The 20,073-nt window shown below is 46.6% G+C and overlaps 2 protein-coding genes and 2 pseudogenes across 2 annotated transcripts; 2 read left to right on the top strand and 2 right to left on the bottom strand.

The window, feature by feature from the left end:
- The first annotated feature begins 2,644 nt into the window (after nt 1-2,644).
- LOC136520180 (uncharacterized) lies at nt 2,645-3,212 on the top strand. The gene has a single exon (XM_066513619.1). It carries the CDS (start codon nt 2,747-2,749, stop codon nt 3,077-3,079), a length of 333 nt encoding a protein of 110 aa, XP_066369716.1. The 5' UTR covers nt 2,645-2,746; the 3' UTR covers nt 3,080-3,212.
- A 2,436-nt stretch (nt 3,213-5,648) lies between these two features.
- On the bottom strand, nt 5,649-7,131 carry LOC136523350 (UDP-glucosyltransferase 29-like; annotated as a pseudogene).
- A 6,191-nt stretch (nt 7,132-13,322) lies between these two features.
- LOC136520391 (uncharacterized) lies at nt 13,323-19,402 on the top strand. Its single transcript, XM_066513893.1, has 2 exons — nt 13,323-13,745; nt 19,337-19,402. The coding sequence occupies exon 1, from the start codon at nt 13,375-13,377 to the stop codon at nt 13,708-13,710; it is 336 nt and encodes a 111-aa protein (XP_066369990.1). The 5' UTR covers nt 13,323-13,374; the 3' UTR covers nt 13,711-13,745; nt 19,337-19,402.
- Nucleotides 15,203-17,011, bottom strand: LOC136523348 (uncharacterized; annotated as a pseudogene).
- Nucleotides 19,403-20,073: the final 671 nt, after the last annotated feature.

Genomic DNA, 20,073 nt, shown 5'->3' with positions numbered 1-20,073 from the left:
CTGAGACTTTAATTCCTGAAAATGATATGAAATGTCATCATCCTTGTTTGAAAAGACATCTCGCTCAATATAACAAACCATCCTATGATTTAACCATTCACCTCCCATCTTATTGCTCAACTCATTCTTCACAAATTTCATAACTGAGAAGTAAATGGCGTAGGACCCGGAGTAAAAAAAGGAATTTTATTGTCCTGCTCCTCTTCATTGAGTACTATAAAAATTGGAAGAGTTCAACTTTAATTTAGAAATCAGACCCTTAGAAGTGAGAATGGATAAATGGAGAAAGAGAAACTGGTATTTCCAGGAGGCAGGAGCTGGGTGGCAAACCAGCAGTCACGGAGCAGAGGCTGAAGTAGTGCTGCCGCCCGCCACAGCGTGCTGCGTGCAGGCCGCCGGACGCCGGGCGATGGGCGCGGCGCAGTGCGCTAGCTGGCGGAGAAGCGGAGCAGCGGAGGCGCGGAGTCGCCTAGGGTTGGCCGCGACATGGCGACAACGAGAAGAAGCAGGAGAGACGGAGAGGGAGTGGCGAACTCGTGATTGGGCGCGGTACAGCGCGGCGCTCGCTAGGCTGGCTGCTGGCGCTGCCTCCTTGGCTCCTTCCCCTCTCTCTGCTGGGCCAGGAGTCCACCAAATTTGGCCCAACACCTAGGGCCAGGCCGAAAAACTACTGGTGCTCTAAAGATTTTTTTTGAGCTGCGGCTCTAAAGATTTTTTTTGAGCTGCGCCTAGGGCTATGGCCCTAGTGGCCAAGGCCCATATCCGCCCCTGCTTGTAGGTAGTTGGCTCTCAGGTAACTGAACATACACACATAGTAAAATAAAATAAGAAGCAAACATTTGAATACTCTGTCGAGTTAGCTGAACAAATCGACGAGACTGGACTAGTCAAATACTACTAGTAATCAAATATTGCAGGGATGAGGCTATGCAAGCTGTTCTGCTACAGACCTCTGAAAAGGAAAAAGGCCCATCCGTCAACACTCAACAGGCAAGCTGCAGCTGCTCGGTGCCTGTCCTGCTCCCGGTGAGCAGATCTCCGTCCGTGTCCCCGTGCAGTCCTGCAAGGCCAAGTCCTGTTTCTAGCTTGGCCGATGAGATAGACACTACTGCTACCTAGCACCGAGCGCAGCAGCAGAGCAGCGTAGTCGGTCTTAATCCCGCTCGCAACAGCGCCCTATGGCTCGTCGGCTGCCGCGGCCACGAAGGAGCGACGGCACCCACGACCCGCTTGCATGTTCGCTCCCCACATCATCCGCCGTAGGCTGCAGCAGCACACGCTCTGCTCCCCACGCCGGCACGCCTGAGCCCCGAGTCGAGTCCCCTACCTCATCGATCCCCGCCACCTGCCTACATCCCAAAATCTCCCACCCAAATCTGCATCCCGCTGCCTGTCATCAAAATACACAGATCCACGAAATCCACTCCACGTGATGAAATGGGATCCAGCACACACAAGAGCAAAGGAGCCACAAACAAGGGAAAAAAAAACAGCGGCCAGAGCACGACGGGGATCCTGTAAAATACCTTGGCTAGCACTCCGCGACGGGGAAGCACGAGTTCGCCGGAGCAATCGCCGCAGCGCCGACGAAATCGCCTTGGGAGCGCGTCGCGGGGTAGAGCGTCGAGGGGAAGAAGAGGAAGAGGAAATGCGCTCAAAAATAGATAGCAATTTTCAACGGACAACGGTACAGACAAAGTGGGCCCTTCAAATCAAACAAAGAAATGGCGTGGTGGCAAAGAGACACACGATGCCCATCCAACGGACACAAAATCCATGTGCCAAGACAAGATAAAACACACACACGTGTCCTTTAGCATTTTTGTTTTCTATTGGACTTTATCAATATGGATTTGAATGTTAATCAATTACCACCTCTATCGTCTTGCTTGGCTTGAGGAGTTGGCGCTGTCTCCTTCGGATCAGACAACCATCTAGCGCCTAGTAAACAAGTGAAACTTCTACCTTACAGCAAGTACCTCATGTCAGATACAGCCTATAAACAAGCGAAAGTTGTACCTTATATACAGGAAATACCTGGGTCCTGTTTGTTTCGCTGAAATTTAGATTACACTGATGCTTATACTGAAATGTTGTGAGAAGAAAACATTGTTGATTTGTTGAAAAGTACTGCTGATGTAGTGCAGCAGAACAGGCCCAAAATAAATAAAAAAATTGTACCGTCCATGGGCTATGAATCAGATTGAAGCCCCATAAAAAAATGCGAGACACAGAATGTACAGCACTTGAGCACAGAAAAAATGCCAACAGGCTGAATAAAGCATCACCTAGTGCATACTCATCTTTAATTTCTCGGATGTACAGCACTTCAGCACAGCTGCACAGTCGTCATTATTAAGTTTGCAACACACTTTTGACACCATAAAAAAAACGAATCCGAATATAGTACAGTAGTACCACTTTGACCAAACTGATGGAAGATGTAAGCGTGTAGTATATACGTATAGCGAAGCAAACCAATCTGGACGGCTCGCGGCTGTGATGACTTCGTCGGAGTCAATGCGAGTCCGAAACGGGCACGTCCGCGTCCCCACGGTTGGCGGCGCCGGCGGAACACGCCGCCTCTATAAATATATATAGATGAATAATAACGCGGCAGCAGTTGTATGCATCTCAACTTTCCCCGGCCGTCTCGTACGTACGTGCTAGACAGCAACCGCTTCGTCCCGTCGGCGGTCCGTCGCGTGGGCAGTGGGCAACTGGGCAGAGGAGAGAGGACGACGGCATGGACAGGATCCTGGCCATGTCCCTCGTCGGCGCGGGGCCAGGCAACGTCTTCGGCCCGGGCATGAGCGCCGGCGCGCTGGAGAGCTTCGGCCGCGACGGGGGGCGCGCCAAGGCGGAGGGCAGCAGCAGGGGTGCAGGTGCAGCGGCGGGCGGCACGAGATCGGCGTCGGCGGGGAATGGCGGGAAGTCCGCCGCCGATCAGAGGACGGCCGAGAAGGAGGCGAGCGGTGTCGGTGGCCAGGAGGGGCGCGGCGCCGGCGTGAACGAGACGCGGTACTGCTCGGCGGTGGACGGGAGGTTCTGCTTCGACGCCGTCGTCGCTCCGTACTGACATGCACGCCGCCCCGCGCCTGATGCAAATTCTTGGCGAGTTCATGTTTGGGCGTTTGGGCGCGGTGTTATTAGGATTTGGCACGTGTTTGTGAGTTGCGGTGAAGGCCCTGTTCGGCTTATCCAGAAATCGGTTTGTTCGGCCATTTTTTTCAGCCGGAACAGTGTTTTTCTCTCAATAATTAAGTCAAAACAGTATTTTTCAGTCAGTTTCAGCCAAGATTCAACAAGCCGAACGGGGCCGAAGTTGTGAAAATTTAGGGCAAGGTAATTTTTTTAGTACCATAAAAAGCAAATTGCAACAAGCGTTGAGAGAGAGACTGTAAATTCTAGCGGTGAAAAGTTAGGAGATGTACCATCGGACATTGCTATCTTTTCTTTGGTACATCTTTTCTTTCCTCTATTACAATGCGAGGCAATGTTCCGTGTCCAATAAGGACGGCCGCGGTTGCCTTGTAAAGATGTCCGCAGTAGTACTAGTACAATATGGACAAAGTACAACATCCAGTTTGGGAAAAGAAAAGGTCCCTTTTGCCTTCATTACAGTTTACATTTTCTTCTTCAAACTTTTAAAATTGGATAAACTATCTCTCTCAACTCTCAAATTCGTTTAACCCCTACTCCGGTAAGAAGTGGTTCTTAGGTGGTTTTGTCATTTATAATTAAAAAAAATCTTGTATGCACTTAAGGTTTCTATACCAAAAAATTTCACTAAGCGTATAAAAGTTTGAACAAAATCCTAGAAATAAATTAGGGCACGAGAACACAGAAGCAATGTTTATAATGAAAATATATCTAGACATTTCTAGAAATTAGATTTCACTCTAGGAAAATAGAAAAATAAGCATAAGACTATGGAAACTTTTCAAAGTGTTTTCATAAATGTATAAATGTGGCCACATAAAAAATACGATGCCGTTGTTTATGTTGTGAAATTTTTGTGTATATCTTTTACATTTTTCTAGAGCTAAATCTCATTGTTGAAGCTTCTAGATATATTTTAACGAGCTTTTAAGTATTTTATTTAGTTTTATTTATCGTATCTGAATCTATATCTAGGAATTTTTTCCAGATTTTGTAAATTCTTATTAGATTAGAGTTTTTCTTCACGGTTCAAAAATCTTGGCAAGTATATATTGGCAAATTTTCATAAAACAACAAAACCATCTTAAAACAAATTTAAACCGTGATAGATAGGCAACTCAAAGGAGTTTTAAGAGTTTGAGAGAGACAAATTTGCGTGGATTTAGAGTTTACGACGACGGTTGACCGCGCTGCAGAACCGATTGCAGGCCCGGCCCATGAAACAGGGCAGCTGCTTGCGCAACGGTGGCTCGTGACGTCGATGGTCTTCTGCGAGGCGCCTATGGACTTCGCCTACGGCGGCGCTCCGGCAGACACTCTGGCGAAGCTCGCGGCGGACGCCCGGGCCGGCAGCGACGTGACGCCGAGGCCGGTTCCGGCCGAGGAGGAAGCCGCAGCGGCCAAGACGCGCGATGGCTCCGCGCGGGGGCGGCAGCCCGAGTGCGCGCCGGCTCTCGACGGGCTCAACTGCTTCGAGACCGTCGTCATGCCGAGCCATTGATCGTCGAACCGTCCTCGATTTGGAAAACCGCCTAATCGATCCCTAATTAGTTTCTTCTGTAGTAATAAGATGTCGTAGGGTCTCGTGAGCTACCTTCAATGATTGTAAGTAGGTTTTTTTTTTGTGTCGCTGATATATAGAAAAGTTCTAAGTTTACGTACGTGGAGTCAACTGAAAATTCCAACGCATGCTGTCATGTTCGTCGGAACGCTGTTTGCCAGAATGTCTCTGCGTTCGCGCTTTATCTTGCCGGTTGCAGGCATTGGAAGTTTACACGCGGATGCCCTGGCCGTCGTCCAATTTATCCCTCTAATACGTACACGCTACGCAGTGGGACCTGACGGTGACGAATCTTCCTCTCCGCTTCATCCGTTGCTCCGAGTCCTACGAGGCTACGAGTATTCAGGAGTGTCTCTCTCTCTCTCTCTCTCTCTCTCTCTCTCTCTCTCTCTCTCTCTGTGTGTATATATATATATATATATATATATATATATATATATATATATATATATATATATATATATATATATATATATATATATATATATATATATAGAGAACTACTATCCTGTAGCCACTTTGAGTTACGATAATTACTATGTTATTTTACGAGATTATAGTAACTCCTTACTAAGTGGTTTAATATAACGTTATGGTAAATATCCCCATGTGTTATAGTAACCCAACTATCATAAATATGTATTTATATTATGGTAAATTAGTATATAAAATTATAGTAAATGGAGGTGGCTACAGAATAACTTATTTTGTAGCCGGCTACTGAATAGCCTCTCCCTATATATATATATATATATATATATTGCACGGTCGGTCCTTAAAGCATTGAGTGGTTTTCATCTGGGTCACCAAACTATGAAATCGTACGTTTGGCTGTCTAATGTATTTAAGTGATTTCATCCAGATTCAAAATAGATACGAGGTGGGTTAGAAGCTGACGTGGTCGTAGACCATAGTGGCAATCAAATCACAATCCGCCCAGACCTCCTCCTCTTTGACTTCCTCTACCCGTGGGTGTCGCCCCGGCCACTCGCTGCTGTCCCTTGCCGCAGAGCCGTGCCATGCGCTGGACGAGCGTGTCGACCTGCGCGCCGTCCGCGTCGTTCCGCGCCACCACCTCCCGCAGCTCCACGGCGCAGCGCCTGAGCGCACGGCTCTCCTCCCCGCGCATGGCCCCACGCACCGCGCGCGCCACGTCCTCGGCCCGGAACTCCCCGAACCGCTCCTGCGGCACGTGCACGGCGGCGCCCAACTCCGTCGCCAGGTTGGTGCCCAGCGGCTGGTCGATGTGCAGCGGGAGCGCCACGATCGGCACGCCCGCCGCCATGGACTCCAGCATGAAGCTCCAACCGCAGTGTGACAGGAACGCGCCGCAGGCTGGGTGCGCCAGGACGCAGCTCTACGGCGCCCACCCTTCCACCACCGGTCCGTGCCCAGGCGCCGGGGCGAACCCGCGGGGCAGCGCACGCGCCGCGTCGTCGCCGTCCTCGAGGCCCTTGGGGAACCGCACAACCCACAAGAACCGCTCGCCACTGAGCTCCAGACCGTGCGCCATCCGCGCCAGCTGCTGGTCCGACATGAAGTACTCGCTGCAGACGGAGACGAGCACCACAGATGAGGGGGGCTGGGCGTTGAGCCACCGCGTGACGCGGTCGGACTCGGACGACGTGCCGGTGCCGGCACCGCTGGCCTCGGAGTCGTCCACGAGCAGCGGGCCGACGAGGACGATCTCCTTGCCGTCCAGGAGCTCGGAGAGGTAGCCCATGTAGGGTCGCTCGATGTCGGCGCACGTCTTGATGGCCACGAAGCACGAGGAGTGCGCGAGGCTGAGCAGCAGGCGGTCGCGCTCGAGGACCAGGGCGTCGGGGTGGTCGCGGACAACGAACATGGACGTGTACTTGCCCTCCTCCTCGGCACTGCTGAGCCCGACGCCTTGGAACGGGAACGTGTGGCCGGCGCGGGCGCTGCCGAGGCAGTGGATGAAGAAGGAGGTGGCGGCGGCGCTGCAGGTGCTGAGGTGCACCACGGGCATGCCGTGGGCCGCGGCCTCGAGCGGCGCCCACGGGTAGAGGAAGTCGAAGAGGAGGAGGTCCGGGCGGAGCTCGTCGAGCAGCGCGCCGAAGCGCGGCGCGGCGAGATCACACGCGCGCTTGAGCGCCGGCATGAGGCGGGTCGAGAGGTGCTTGGTGGTGTGCAGCTTGGGTGGTAGGTCCGGCGGCGCTGGGAGGTGGAGCTCCACGAAGCGGATCCACGAAGTCTGGTGCCGCGCGATCGTCGACAGGTTCACGAGCGTGGAGACGAGGTGCATGGTCACGTTGATGTTATCGCCAGTGGCACGGCGGTCCGCGGATGTGAGGCGCCTAGCCAGCTCGAGGTATGGGGTGATGTGGCCTGTGCGCGAGCCATGGGAACATGACCACGCTCAGCTGCTCACGCTCCACCTGCGCCATGGCGGTCGATGGATGGATGCAGCCGTGTGATCGCCGAGCTAGGATGGCTATGGTGATTCGTGCGTTGGAGGTGTGGTGCGATGATCGGAAGCACGTGGAGCATGGCTTATATGTAGGAACGGGGTGTGGGTGCGGGACTAAACGATGCAGGGAGGCGGCATGGCGGCTTCACGACGTGGCCGGGTCATCCCTAACCGGTGCCCACGTAGCTGGCGCGCGTGTCACGCTCTGCCATCACCGATGGGGACGTTGCATGTCTGATGGGTTTCCTATTCAAATCATGTCCACGTCAGCTACTAACCTCTCTCGTATCTATTTTGGATCTGGATGAGATCACTTAAATACATTAGGTAGCCAAACATGCGATTTCATAGTTTGAGGACCCTAACGAGAACCGCCAAATACTTTAAGGACCGGCCGTGCAATTTACTCTCTCTCTCTCTCTCTCTCTCTCTCTCTCTCTCTCTCTCTCTCTCTATACCCGTCCGCGTCGTCTAGGTCAGGCGACACGGACGGAGCTTCCTCCCCACACCGCCACCCCTTCCCCCGGTCCCCCTCTCCCTCCCCGATGCCAGAGCACGGCGCCGACTGCCCACACGGGCACAAGGAAGGCGGCGGCGGGGCCTTCTTCTCCAACTCAAGGCGCAGCAGCAGTTTGGGGCGTCGCCGAGGCGGCGGCAATGACACTCCTCGTATGATATCACAAAATTCGTTCACAAATAACTGCAATTGACTCAACTATAGAGCAGCTAGTCAGTCTAACTGTCTGAGAATGTTTCTACAAGAGAACTAATGTTAGCTATCCTTGAACAGAAACAAGGACCTTGTAATCCAAAGAGTGAATACTCTACATTCTTCACAAATGTCCCCACAAGACAAAGACAAGTGGAAGAAGGAAGACTAACCTGCATTAGAACCAACACTTCCATTGGGTCATTGTCTTCACAAAGAGTCCTCGGAATGAAACCATAATTGTGAGGGTATACAACTGATGAGTACAGGACTCGATCAACCTACCAAATTATAGCACATGTCAGAAAGAAAGAAAAATAAATTAAACTATTACATTTCATCAGTGCAGGACTCAGTCATCCAGTACTAGCAAATTTCTAAAATGTGTCGGGACAAATCACAACTAACAATTTTTTTTCTATAGGAAGATAAATATCTAGAAATCTAGCAGATCTATGACAAGCACTGAAGATAAATGTCTGAAATCTCTAACAGCCTCCTACCAAGAATTAGTTAAATTATTATTAAGGGATGTAGCCTGAAATATCTGAAACATGGTAGTAAACTATATGTAAAGCGCATGTTAGCTTTGCATACGGCTACATCCCTCATTAATAATTTAACTAATTTGTTTTTTCGTGAATAGAACAGATTAATAGAAACAGAGCATTGCGACTATTATGGATAAGAACAATAAACGCCACTAATCCATTAGTGCATAGGCCTAAGGAGATACTATATGTTCAGAGCATCTATAGCAATTTATTCACATGCCCGGGAGCATGCAGATGCAGCAGCAGAGCACGGCCAAGCTGCAGATCGGACGCACTGAGAGAGAAGATTTTAGGATTTTGAGTAAATCAACACAAACAAACAACAATGCATACAGGAGGGTAGAAGTTTACTGGAATTCTGTCAAGGTACTTCTCTATGATCCGGTTAGTTGCAGACTACCTCTTCTCTGTAACAAAAGGTGTGACAGATCAAGGGTTCAGTTGTGTAACATGTTAACAGATTTCAAGATGTGTTAGCACAAATCATAAGAGACAATTTTTTTCTATGAAGGACAAGGACAAATGGTGTGTGTTGGCACAAATCACAATTAACAAAGTTCAAGATGTGTTAGCACAAATCACAAGAGACAATTTTTTTTCTATGAAAGGGCAAGGACAAATAAGAGGTGTGTGTTGACACAAATCATAATTAACAAAGTTTAAGATATGTTAGCACAAATCATAAGAGGATATTTTTTTATGAAAGGACAATGACAAATAAGAGGTATGTGTTGGCACAAATCACAATTAACAAAGTTCAAGATGTGTTAGCACAAATCATAAGAGACAATTTTTTCTATGAAAGGACGAGGACAAATAATAGATGTGTGCTAGCACAAATCACAATCAACAGAATTCAAGATGTGTTAACACAAATCACAAGTGATAATTTTTTTCTATGAAAGGACAAGGACAAATAAGACGTGTGTGCTAGCACAAATCACAATTAACAAAGTTCAATATATGTTAGCACAAATCACAACGAATATTTTTTTCTATGAAAAGACAAGGACAAAAATTAGGTGTGAGCTAGCACAAATCTATGAAAAGACAAGGCCAATTTTGAAGTTCCATCATACATGTTAGGCTTAAAATCTATTATCTCAAAGATCTGGTAAAGAATCAAATACTAGTCCCATGACAAGTAAACTTACCCAGAATAGAGAAGAATATCATGAAACCAGCTGATATATGCACTACCCTTCAGCATTTTCACTGCAGTTAAGGAAACAATTGTCGTATCAAGCCGAAAGATCTATTCCTTAAAGAGAAGAGTTGTATTCAAATAGAAATTATATGCACTCCATAAAAATGTAGTGTCTGATGCTTACACTAAAACAGAAGACCCATTTCCAGTCCCAAATAGCCCATACAGAAGAATATCGATGCCCTAAAGCAAGAACAATTGCATGCTCTAAGTTAACTAAAATAGTGACAAAGTTATTTATAAAGACCAGATATTGCACATGTTACACACTATAATTGCAGTAGTTGAAGTGTGCAATTTACTACTAATAAATGTGCAATCAACAAAATGGTGCTTCTACATAAAGGAATAGAATAAAATCACGGTTCAGTAGAATTCTAATGCAGTTTGCAGTAGAAATTCATCATTCTCCATGGCTACATGCAAGTCAAAAAATTGCCTAGCTCAAAAAACTTATGCTGGACTACTGAAGCAACCTCATATTCACAATTAAGTTCATACCAGTTCACAGTTTAGACAAGTTAAACTTAAGTTCACAAAAAATACACTTAAATAAGAGATGTGTGTTGGCACAAATAACAAAGAACAGATTCCAACATGTTCTAGCACAGATTACTATGTTGCTATCCAAAACCTAACTAGACTAGTAGTAGACTAGATTTATACATTTGCATGCATGCTGGTTTCACATGAATTGGTGCAAATTAAAGTCCAACTAGAAGAAAAGCACGACATAGTAAGAAAAAGAAGATCTAGCTATCACACTCCCATCTAAACTTTTGTTTTCCCATGAGTCCTCATCCCCTGTCCTCAATCAACCACAAATACAACTAGAATGCAATTGGTGCAAAAAGAAGATCTAGCTATCACAGTTAGCTTGTCCATCTTTACATAGTTTCCACCAATGCTCTTCTTCCTAGACAGCAAGCAAATTCATAGGAATCCGAGCACAGGTATCAAGGCAAGAGCCAAGGTTGACATCGAGCCGATCACAATGCCATTCAGAAAGTGTGATGTCTTGTTGTTATTGATTGGAGAAAAATCTACTTCAACCAGAAACAAATAACTCCACCAGTCAGTCACACACATTGCACCTGCACCAAAATTGTGAAAAAGAGTTCAACACTATAACACGAATAGAAATGAAAGACTTGCCAGCTGAAGAGAGCGGATCAGAGTGCGGCAGCATAGCAGGAAAGCCGAGGGTTCCACGGCAACCCTTCTGGATGGATAGGACACAAAGTTCCAAATTTTCAACGAACCTGCATCACGTGAGCAAATACACAACAACAATAAATACAGCTATCCAACATCATAACTAGGAACAAGCAGGTAAAGAAGGGACAAAGGTGCTTACGAGCTGTTTTTGAAGGTCCCGAGGGCACCGACATTTGGAATCTCTCCGTAGAAGAAATTAGTAGACAGGTTCCTAGGAGATGCATGGTAAGTATGTGCTCTCTCTCAGTTTTTTTTTACTTTTAAATCATCAGCCCTATGTATTTATGCGTTTCCAACAAGGGCACAAGAAAAACTTACAGAAAGCTAAGGTGAGTGAGGCTTCCAATCAAGCCCGGTATTGTGCTTCTCAACAGATTACTTGACAGGTCCCTGCAATTTGAACACATCTGATAGAAATAATAATAATAACATTGTTAAATCACAATTGGACAATGAGTGATGCTAATGTGAAGGACCATACAAGATTGTGAGGTGCACGAGCTCGCCAATCTCTGAAGGGATACCTCCTTGTAGGTAGTTGGCTCTCAGGTAACTGAACATACACACATAGTAAAATAAAATAAGAAGAAGCAAACATTTGAATACTCTGCCGAGTTAGCTGAACAAATCGACGAGACTGGACTAGTCAAATACTAGTAGTAATCAAATACTGCAGGGATGAGGCTATGCAAGTTGTTCTGCTACAGGCCTCTGAAAAGTAAAAAGGCCCATCCGTCAACACTCAACAGGCAAGCTGCAGCTGCTCGGTGCCTGTCCTGCTCCCGGTGAGCAGATCTCCGTCCGTGTCCCCGTGCAGTCCTGCAAGGCCAAGTCATGTTTCTAGCTTGGCCGGTGAGATAGACACTACTGCTACCTAACGCCGAGCGCAGCAGCAGAGCAGCGCAGTCGGTCTTAATCCCGCTCGCAACAGCGCCCTATGGCTCGTCGGCTGCCGCGGCCACGAAGGAGCGACGGCACCCAGGACCCGCTTGCATGTTCGCTCACCACATCATCCGCCGCAGGCTGCAGCAGCACACGCTCTGCTCCCCACGCCGGCACGCCTGAGCCCCGAGTCGAGTCCCCTACCTCATCGATCCACGCCACCCGCCTATATCCCAAAATCTCCCACCCAAATCTCCATCCCTCTACCGTCATCAAAATACACAGATCCACGAAATCTACTCCACATGACGAAATGGGATCCAGCACACACAAGAGCAAAGGAGCAACAAACAAGGGAAAAAACAACGGCCAAAGCACGACGGGGATCCTGTAAAATACCTTCGTCAGCACTGCGCGACGGGGAAGCACGAGTTCGCCGGAGCAATCGCCGCAGCGCCGACGAAATCGCCTTGGGAGCACGTCGCGGGGTAGAGCGTCGAGGGGAAAGAAGAGGAAAAGGAAATACGCTCAAAAATGGATAGCAATTTTCAACGGACAACGGTACAGACAAAGTGGACCCTCTAAATCAGAGAAAGAAATGGCGTGGTGGCAAGGAGACATGATGCCCATCCAACGGACACAAAATCCGTGTGCCAAGACAAGATGAAACACACACGTGTCCTTTAGCATTTCTGTTTTCTATTGAACTTTATCAATATGGATTTGAATGTTAATCAATTACCACCTCTATCGTCTTGCTTGGCTTGAGGAGTTGGCGCTGTCTCCTTCGGATCAGACAACCATCGAGCGCCTAGTAAACAAACGAAACTTCTACCTTACAGCAAGTACCTCATGTCAGATACAGCCTATAAACAAGCGAAAGTTGTGCCTTATACAGGAAATACCTTGGCCCTGTTCGTTTCGCTGAAATTTGGATTACACTGATGTTTATGCTGAAATGTTGTGAGAGAAAAACATTGTTGATTCGCTAAAAAGTACTGCTGATGTAGTGCAGCAGAACAGGCCCAAAATAAATAAAAAAATTGTACCGTCCATGGGCTATGAATCAGATTGAAGCCCCATCAAAAAAAAATGCGAGACACAGAATGTACAGCACTTCAGCACAGAAAAAATGCGAACAGGCTGAATAAAGCATCACCTAGTGCATACTCATCTTTAATTTCTCGGATGTACAGCACAGCTGCACGCCTGCACAGTCGTCTCTTCTCTAATGCCAATCATTTCAGGTATTGTCATTATTAAGTTTGCAACACACTTTTGACACCATAAAAAAAACGAATCCGAATATAGTACAGTAGTACCACTTTGACCAAACTGATGGAAGATGTAAGCGTGTAGTATATACGTATAGCGAAGCAAACCAATCTGGACGGCTCGCGGCTGTGATGACTTCGTCGGAGTCAATGCGAGTCCGAAACGGGCACGTCCACGTCCCCACGGTTGGCGGCGCCGGCGGAACACGCCGCCTCTATAAATATATATAGATGAATAATAACGCGGCAGCAGTTGTATGCATCTCAACTTTCCCCGGCCGTCTCGTACGTACGTGCTAGACAGCAACCGCTTCGTCCCGTCGGCGGTCCATCGCGTGGGCAGTGGGCAACTGGGCAGAGGAGAGAGGACGACGGCATGGACAAGATCCTGGGCATGTCCCTCGTCGGCGCGGGGCCAGGCAACGTCTTCGGCCCGGGCATGAGCGCCGGCGCGCTGGAGAGCTTCGGCCGCGACGGGGGGCGCGCCAAGGCGGAGGGCAGCAGCAGGGGTGCAGGTGCAGCGGCGGGCGGCACGAGATCGGCGTCGGCGGGGACGACGGCGGGGAAGTCCGCCGCCGATCAGAGGACGGCCGAGAAGGAGGCGAGCGGTGTCGGTGGCCAGGAGGGGCGCGGCGCCGGCGTGAACGAGACGCGGTACTGCTCGGCGGTGGACGGGAGGTTCTGCTTCGACGCCGTCGTCGCTCCGTACTGACATGCACGCCGCCCCGCGCGTGATGCAAATTCTTGGTGAGTTCATGTTCGCGCGTTTGGGCGCGGTGTTATTAGGATTTGGCACGTGTTTGTGAGTTGCGGTGAAGTTGTGAAAATTTAGGGCGAGGTAATTTTTTTTTAGTACCATAAAAAGCAAATTGCAACAAACGTTGAGAGAGAGACTGTAAATTCTAGCGGTGAAAAGTTAGGAGACGTACCATTGGACATTGCTATCTTTTCTTTGGTATATCTTTTCTTTCCTCTATTACAATGCGAGGCAATGTTCCATGTCCAATAAGGACGGAAGATGTCCGCAGTAGTACTAGTACAATATCCAACTTTTGCCTTCATTACAGTTTACATTTTCTTCTTCAAACTTTTAAAACTGGATAAACTATCTCTCTCAACTCTCAAATTCGTTTAACCCCTACTCCGGTTAGAAGTGGTTCTCAGGTGGTTTGTCATTTATAATTTAAAAAAAATTCTTGTATGCACTTAAGGTTTCTATACCAAAATTTTTCACTAAGCGTATAAAAGTTTGAACAAAATCCTAGAAATAAATTAGGGCACGAGAACACAAAAGCAATGTTTATAATGAAAATATATCTAGATATTTCTAGAAATTAGATTTCACTCTAGGAAAATAGAAAAATAAGCATGAGACTATGGAAATTTTTCAAAGTGTTTTCATAAATGTATAAATGCGGCCACATAAAAAATACGATGTAGTTGTTTATGTTGTGAAATTTTTGTGTATATCTTTTACATTTTTCTAGAGCTAAATCTCATTGTTGAAGCTGCTAGATATATTTTAACGAGCTTTTAAGTATTTTATTTAGTTTTATTTATCGTATCTGAATCTATATCTAGGATTTTTTTTGTAGATTTTATAAATTTTTATTAGATTAGGTAGCGTGTCCGTGCGTTGCTACGGGATAGCTAACATTTTGTACTAAAAACACGCGGATCGCACGATAAGATAACAATTTTGTAAAAATTAAATACCAACGTTAAGGTGACATTTAATCCAAAATGCAAAGTTTATGAATTTAACACTAGTCACGGAGAGCGCGACGTCGCAGGCTCACAGGCTCTACTGTATTGATCTTTCCGTGATGCGGCTAAGATAATGTTTTATATCGGCAGGAAGAAATCTCCGATATTCATTTCTTTCGTGCGCTAATAAATCCACGAATAAGTTCCGCCGTATGTCCATACCATCCTGTACATAGGTTCGAGTATATATGTAAATATAGGTAAATGCTCGTGCATTGCAACAGGAAAAAAACAATGTTATGATAACATATGTATGAACATGTGTTGTACTATTACCTATAAGTATGATGTACGAAACACCAATATTACATAAGTCTTCATGTTGTATAGACCATTATAAAGTTCAAGAAATCATTAGTATTTTACCTTCTAACTTGACTATAAACCATCAGTTTAAGGGCCCTAGCATGCATGAAAAAAGACAAAGGTAATATCTTTTAGAACAAGATAATTAGATTTGGACAGGTAACTATAAACGTATCAGACAACCATCTAGACCAATTCCCAACCTACAGAAGTATATATCATATGTTAACAATCAATAGTGCAAGGAAGGTGTCATGCATAGTCCCTATTCTAGGTTGTTTGTTTGTTCATCATGCAATTGCGAGCATTTCATAATTTAAGCACATACAGAGTTCTTAAGCTGTGTGCCTCATCCAAAGCTTAAGTCGCCAGCTAGAATCGGCAGAACTCTTGAGTCCACAATTGGGTCAGATATAGTATCCGTGGGTATCTCATTCTCTGATTCACGAAGGATTGCATTAAACATAGCAATATCTAAATGAGCTACGCAATGCTCCATCACCTGATAGAAACATAAAAAATTTTATGACTTCACATAAAAGATACCATTATCAAAGAAACAAAAATCAGCACATGAAAGCATACCAATTTTGCCAACACTGGTAAACATCCACACTCATGTCCACCAGCACGAAGAGGACAACTTATGCTAAATGCATCATCAAATGCAGTTTTCCAGAGATCAATAGAAAAACTCATATGTTGCTGATCACCCAGAAAGCCCTAACAACCTCCCAATCTTTGGAGTTGACAAATCTTCTACAGGGATTTGCATGTGGGGTGTCATTGCATGTGAAATGAAAATCCTTCAGAAAACTAAAAAATGAATTAGTTTACAGTAGGTTTTACTCATCACTGTTTTACAGGAGCCATACTCAGCTTTTTAGAAAGTGTCAAGACAGTAATAGGGTTAAACTTTATATGCCACCACATCTTCTCCAATGCATCTACAATGTGCAAGTTTCGCGCCAATCATCTAGCGGCTTCATGATATTGGGTATACTTGCCATTGTAGTTACTTTTCCATCGTGTTGTAGCGAAACTCCTCTCAGGCTTCTTTGCACCATTTGTGCTAAAAACCTTAAATGGACTTGAGTGCCGTGAAGTACCAAATGTTTGTGCAACGATCTCTCAGGACAAATGTATTTGATAGCCAAAATGTTAGCCTACATCAAAATTAGGTTCTTACTTCTTAAATTTTGATCAGAAAGAATTGATGCTAACAACAATAAGGGAACCAAGCGGTAGAGCGTAGTCATAATTTACCTTGAAACATCATTGCCACGAGATTTTGAAACAAGCAGAAGCCCAGAAACTAAAATTTTTGCAACTCAAGGTTTCCTATCTGAGGACCAAAATTTTGATGCATGAATGTAAATCCTAGATAAATGGGGAGCTAGCGTATGAAACTTATGTGATGAACAACCATGCTCTAGCACCACAAAGTAGAGAGAAACCTCAAGAGAAGCCTCATTATTTTCATATGAAACTTAGTTGCCATTATCAGCTAGGTTTTCTTCAGTATTAGCAATTCCATAGTCAGTGCCCCAAATCTGATCACATTTCGGAGTTTCATCCAAATATCGATCTCCTTTGCTTCTTCAGTGGTTTTACCTTCAATCTCTCTGTCCTCAGTAGCATTACCATTAGTTACTTTGCTCTGAATAGGTTTATCATTAGTGACTTGACATTCAACGGTCTTATCATCCTTTATTCCATCCTCAATACCTTCAATCTCTCTGTCCTCAGTGGCATTACTATTAGTTACTTTGCTCTGAATAGGTTTATCATTAGTGACTTGACATTCAACGGTCTTATCATCCTTTATTCCATCCTCAATGTCCTCATCATTCTTTGCTATGTCTCAACAGCTTTGTCACCGGTGGCTCTGCCTTCAACAGTGCTATCATCCTTGATTTTGCCCTCAACTGCTTTATCATCTGTGGGTTATTAGTAAAAAAAGAAAAAATCCATCTCAAAGAAAAAAAGGAACAAAACTTACACCATTTAAACATGAAAAGATCAGATATATTAAAGCAATGGATATTATTATGATTATTATTTTACATCTACAGGCAACAAATCACGAATGAATCATTGATGTCTAATGGAATGCATAAATAACCAGCGCCATAGTCATAAATTAAGTCTGTTGAGCTAAAGAAAACAGGAAGACAAAATCAACCATTTTCGTTGCTTATCTGAACAATCCAACAGTTGCTGCTGCTTTCACTTCACCAACAGAAGATAAATATCAAGTCACTGCTAGTTTCTTCTAAACGATCATGCCTGCTTGTTCACAGAGGTGGAACATCATCACAAGATTATGTAAATTCGATTAGCATTCTATCTCTTTCTAGCAAGAAGCCAATTATGGCTACCAGCTCAAGATTATGATTTAGTAGTACATACTACCACCTTATTAATTCTAGAGCTGAGAGAAATGATGAGGTAAGATATTTCACTATCTTAAATAGTCCCTGTTTATATTATTACCAACAACAATCTTAGTATTTTTTTTATGAAACTATTCGAAGGTACAAAATTACACGTGACAATCGAGTCATGCAAAGATTAGATAGAAAATATCAACGGTGTATGAACCCCATCATCTTCTTCCTCATCGTCGCCCCCAGCATCATCCTGCTCAATGGCTCGTCATGGTACAGCGGCAGATTAAGCACCATACAAAAATAGGAAAAAGATTATCAAGGTTGACTGAATTTTGACACTGGTCTATACACTCACAATCACCGATTTCAACGAGCGCCATCAGCCTGTCAGCAACGTCGAGCTCCTCGATGTCCTACAGGGGGCACGTGAAGGTCTCAAGATCACGTACTCGCTACCGGTAGCATCATGTATGCCCATTCCTGTAAAAAGCAGGAGAAATCAGCAGCGATCAGCGAAGTGCCTGGCCTGGGCGCAATCGACCCCGCGAGATTGGCCTCTTGCCAGCTCCTAGACGACGCGGGCGAGGGCGAGATTTTCCTTTTGCTGGATGAGGCCAGTGAACGGCCACCTCCCGTCAGCTGGCGGTGCGACCGCCACCGCAGGGATCGATCGCCACCGCAACGTGGTAGATAATCATGTTCGGTTGTTTTGCATGAAAGAAAATCATAACCTCTTGGTGAGAATAATTTCTTATTTGATTTGATTTGATTGATTGATAGTAGTTTTCTTTTACATGCAAGAAAGTTATATCACAATAGGCATGATAGTCGCGCGAGGGAGCACTTCCTTTTGCATGGAAGGAAACAACCATGATTGTCACCGCACGCGGGTCTCATGCAAAGGAAAATCAACAATTGTCGTGATTGTCGCACGGAGGAGGGATTGATCGCATGGGGTGGCAGATGGACGAAACAAGGCAATTGTCGCACCAAAACGATCTCTACACTTTGTTATTTTTAGTTGTAGGAGATAGGAGATTAGAGTTTTCCTTCACGGTTCAAAAATCTTGGCAAGTATATATTGGCAAATTTTAATAAAACAACAAAACCATCTTAAAACAAATTTAAACCGTGATAGATAGCCAGGCCGCAGATCCACCGGGCTCTTTCCGCGTCCCCGCGCGCGCGTGCCTCTGGGACTCCGACTCCGACTCCGTCTCCGTCTCCGTCCCGGGCCGTGCCTGCCGCTGACCCCTACTATAAGACCTCGCACAGGGGCCGCGTACGTGCCAATACGAAAGCACCAGGCAGAGACCGAGCTCAGACGACGCGACCAGACCAACGACCGAGATCAGAGCATCGACAGCGAGGTCGGCGGCGATGGACAGGCTCGTGACGTCGATGGTCTTCTGCGAGGCGCCTGTGGACTTCGCCTACGGCGGCGCTCCGGCAAACACTCTGGCGAAGCCCGCGGCGGACGCCCAGGCCGGCAGCGACGTGTCGCCGAGGCCGGTTCCGGCCGAGGAGGAAGCCGCAGCGGCCGAGACGCGCGATGGCTCCGCGCGGGGGCGGCAGCCCGAGTGCGCGCCGGCTCTCGACGGGCTCAACTGCTTCGAGACCATCGTCATGCCGAGCCATTGATCGTCGAACCGTCCTCGATTTGGAAAACCGCCTAATCGATCCCTAATTAGTTTCTTCTGTAGTAATAAGATGTCGTAGGGTCTCGTGAGCTACCTTCAATAATTGTAAGTAGGGTTTTTTTTTTTGGTGTGTCGCTGATATATAGAAAAGTTCTAAGTTTACGTTCGTGGAGTCAACTGAAAATTCCAACGCATGCTGTCATGTTCGTCGGAACGCTGTTGCCGGTTGCAGGCATTGGAAGTTTACACGCGGATGCCCTGGCCGTCGTCCAATTTATCCCTCGTTGAAGATATGAAGATCTACTAATACGTACACGCTACGCAGTGGGACGAATCTTCCTCTCCGCTTCATCCGTTGCTCCGAGTCCTACGAGGCTACGAGTATTCAGGAGCGTGTGTGTGCATATATATATATATATATATATATATATATATATATTGCACGGCCGGTCCTTAAAGTATTAAATAGTTTTCATCTGGGTCACCAAACTATGAAATTGTATGTTTGGCTGCATAATGTATTTAAGTGATTTCATCCGGGTCCAAAATAGACACGAGAAGGGTTAGAAGCTAACGTGGTCGTAGATGATAGTGGCAATCAAATCACAATCCGCCCGGACCTCCTCCTCTTCGACTTCCTCTACCCGTGGGCGCCGCCCGGCCACTTGCTGTTGTCCCTTGCCGCAGAGCTGTGCCATGCGCTGGACGAGCGCGTCGACCTGCGCGTCGTCCACGTCGTTCCGCGCCACCACCTCCCGCAGCTCCGCAGCGCGGCGCCTGAGCACGCGGCTCTCCTCCCCGCGCATGACCCCACGCACCGCGCGCACCACGTCCTCGGCCCGGAACTCCCCGAACTGCTCCTGCGGCACGCGCACGGCGCCGCCCAGCTCCGCGGCCAGGTTGGCGCCCAGCGGCTGGTCGATGTGCAGCGGGAGCGACACGATCGGCACGCCCGCCGCCATGGACTCC

Source organism: Miscanthus floridulus, chromosome 18 (genome assembly GCF_019320115.1).
Source record: "Miscanthus floridulus cultivar M001 chromosome 18, ASM1932011v1, whole genome shotgun sequence".
Classification (NCBI taxonomy): domain Eukaryota; kingdom Viridiplantae; phylum Streptophyta; class Magnoliopsida; order Poales; family Poaceae; genus Miscanthus; species Miscanthus floridulus.
The sequence above is the reverse complement of the archived record's forward strand: the minus strand, read 5'-3'. Positions and strand labels throughout refer to the sequence as shown.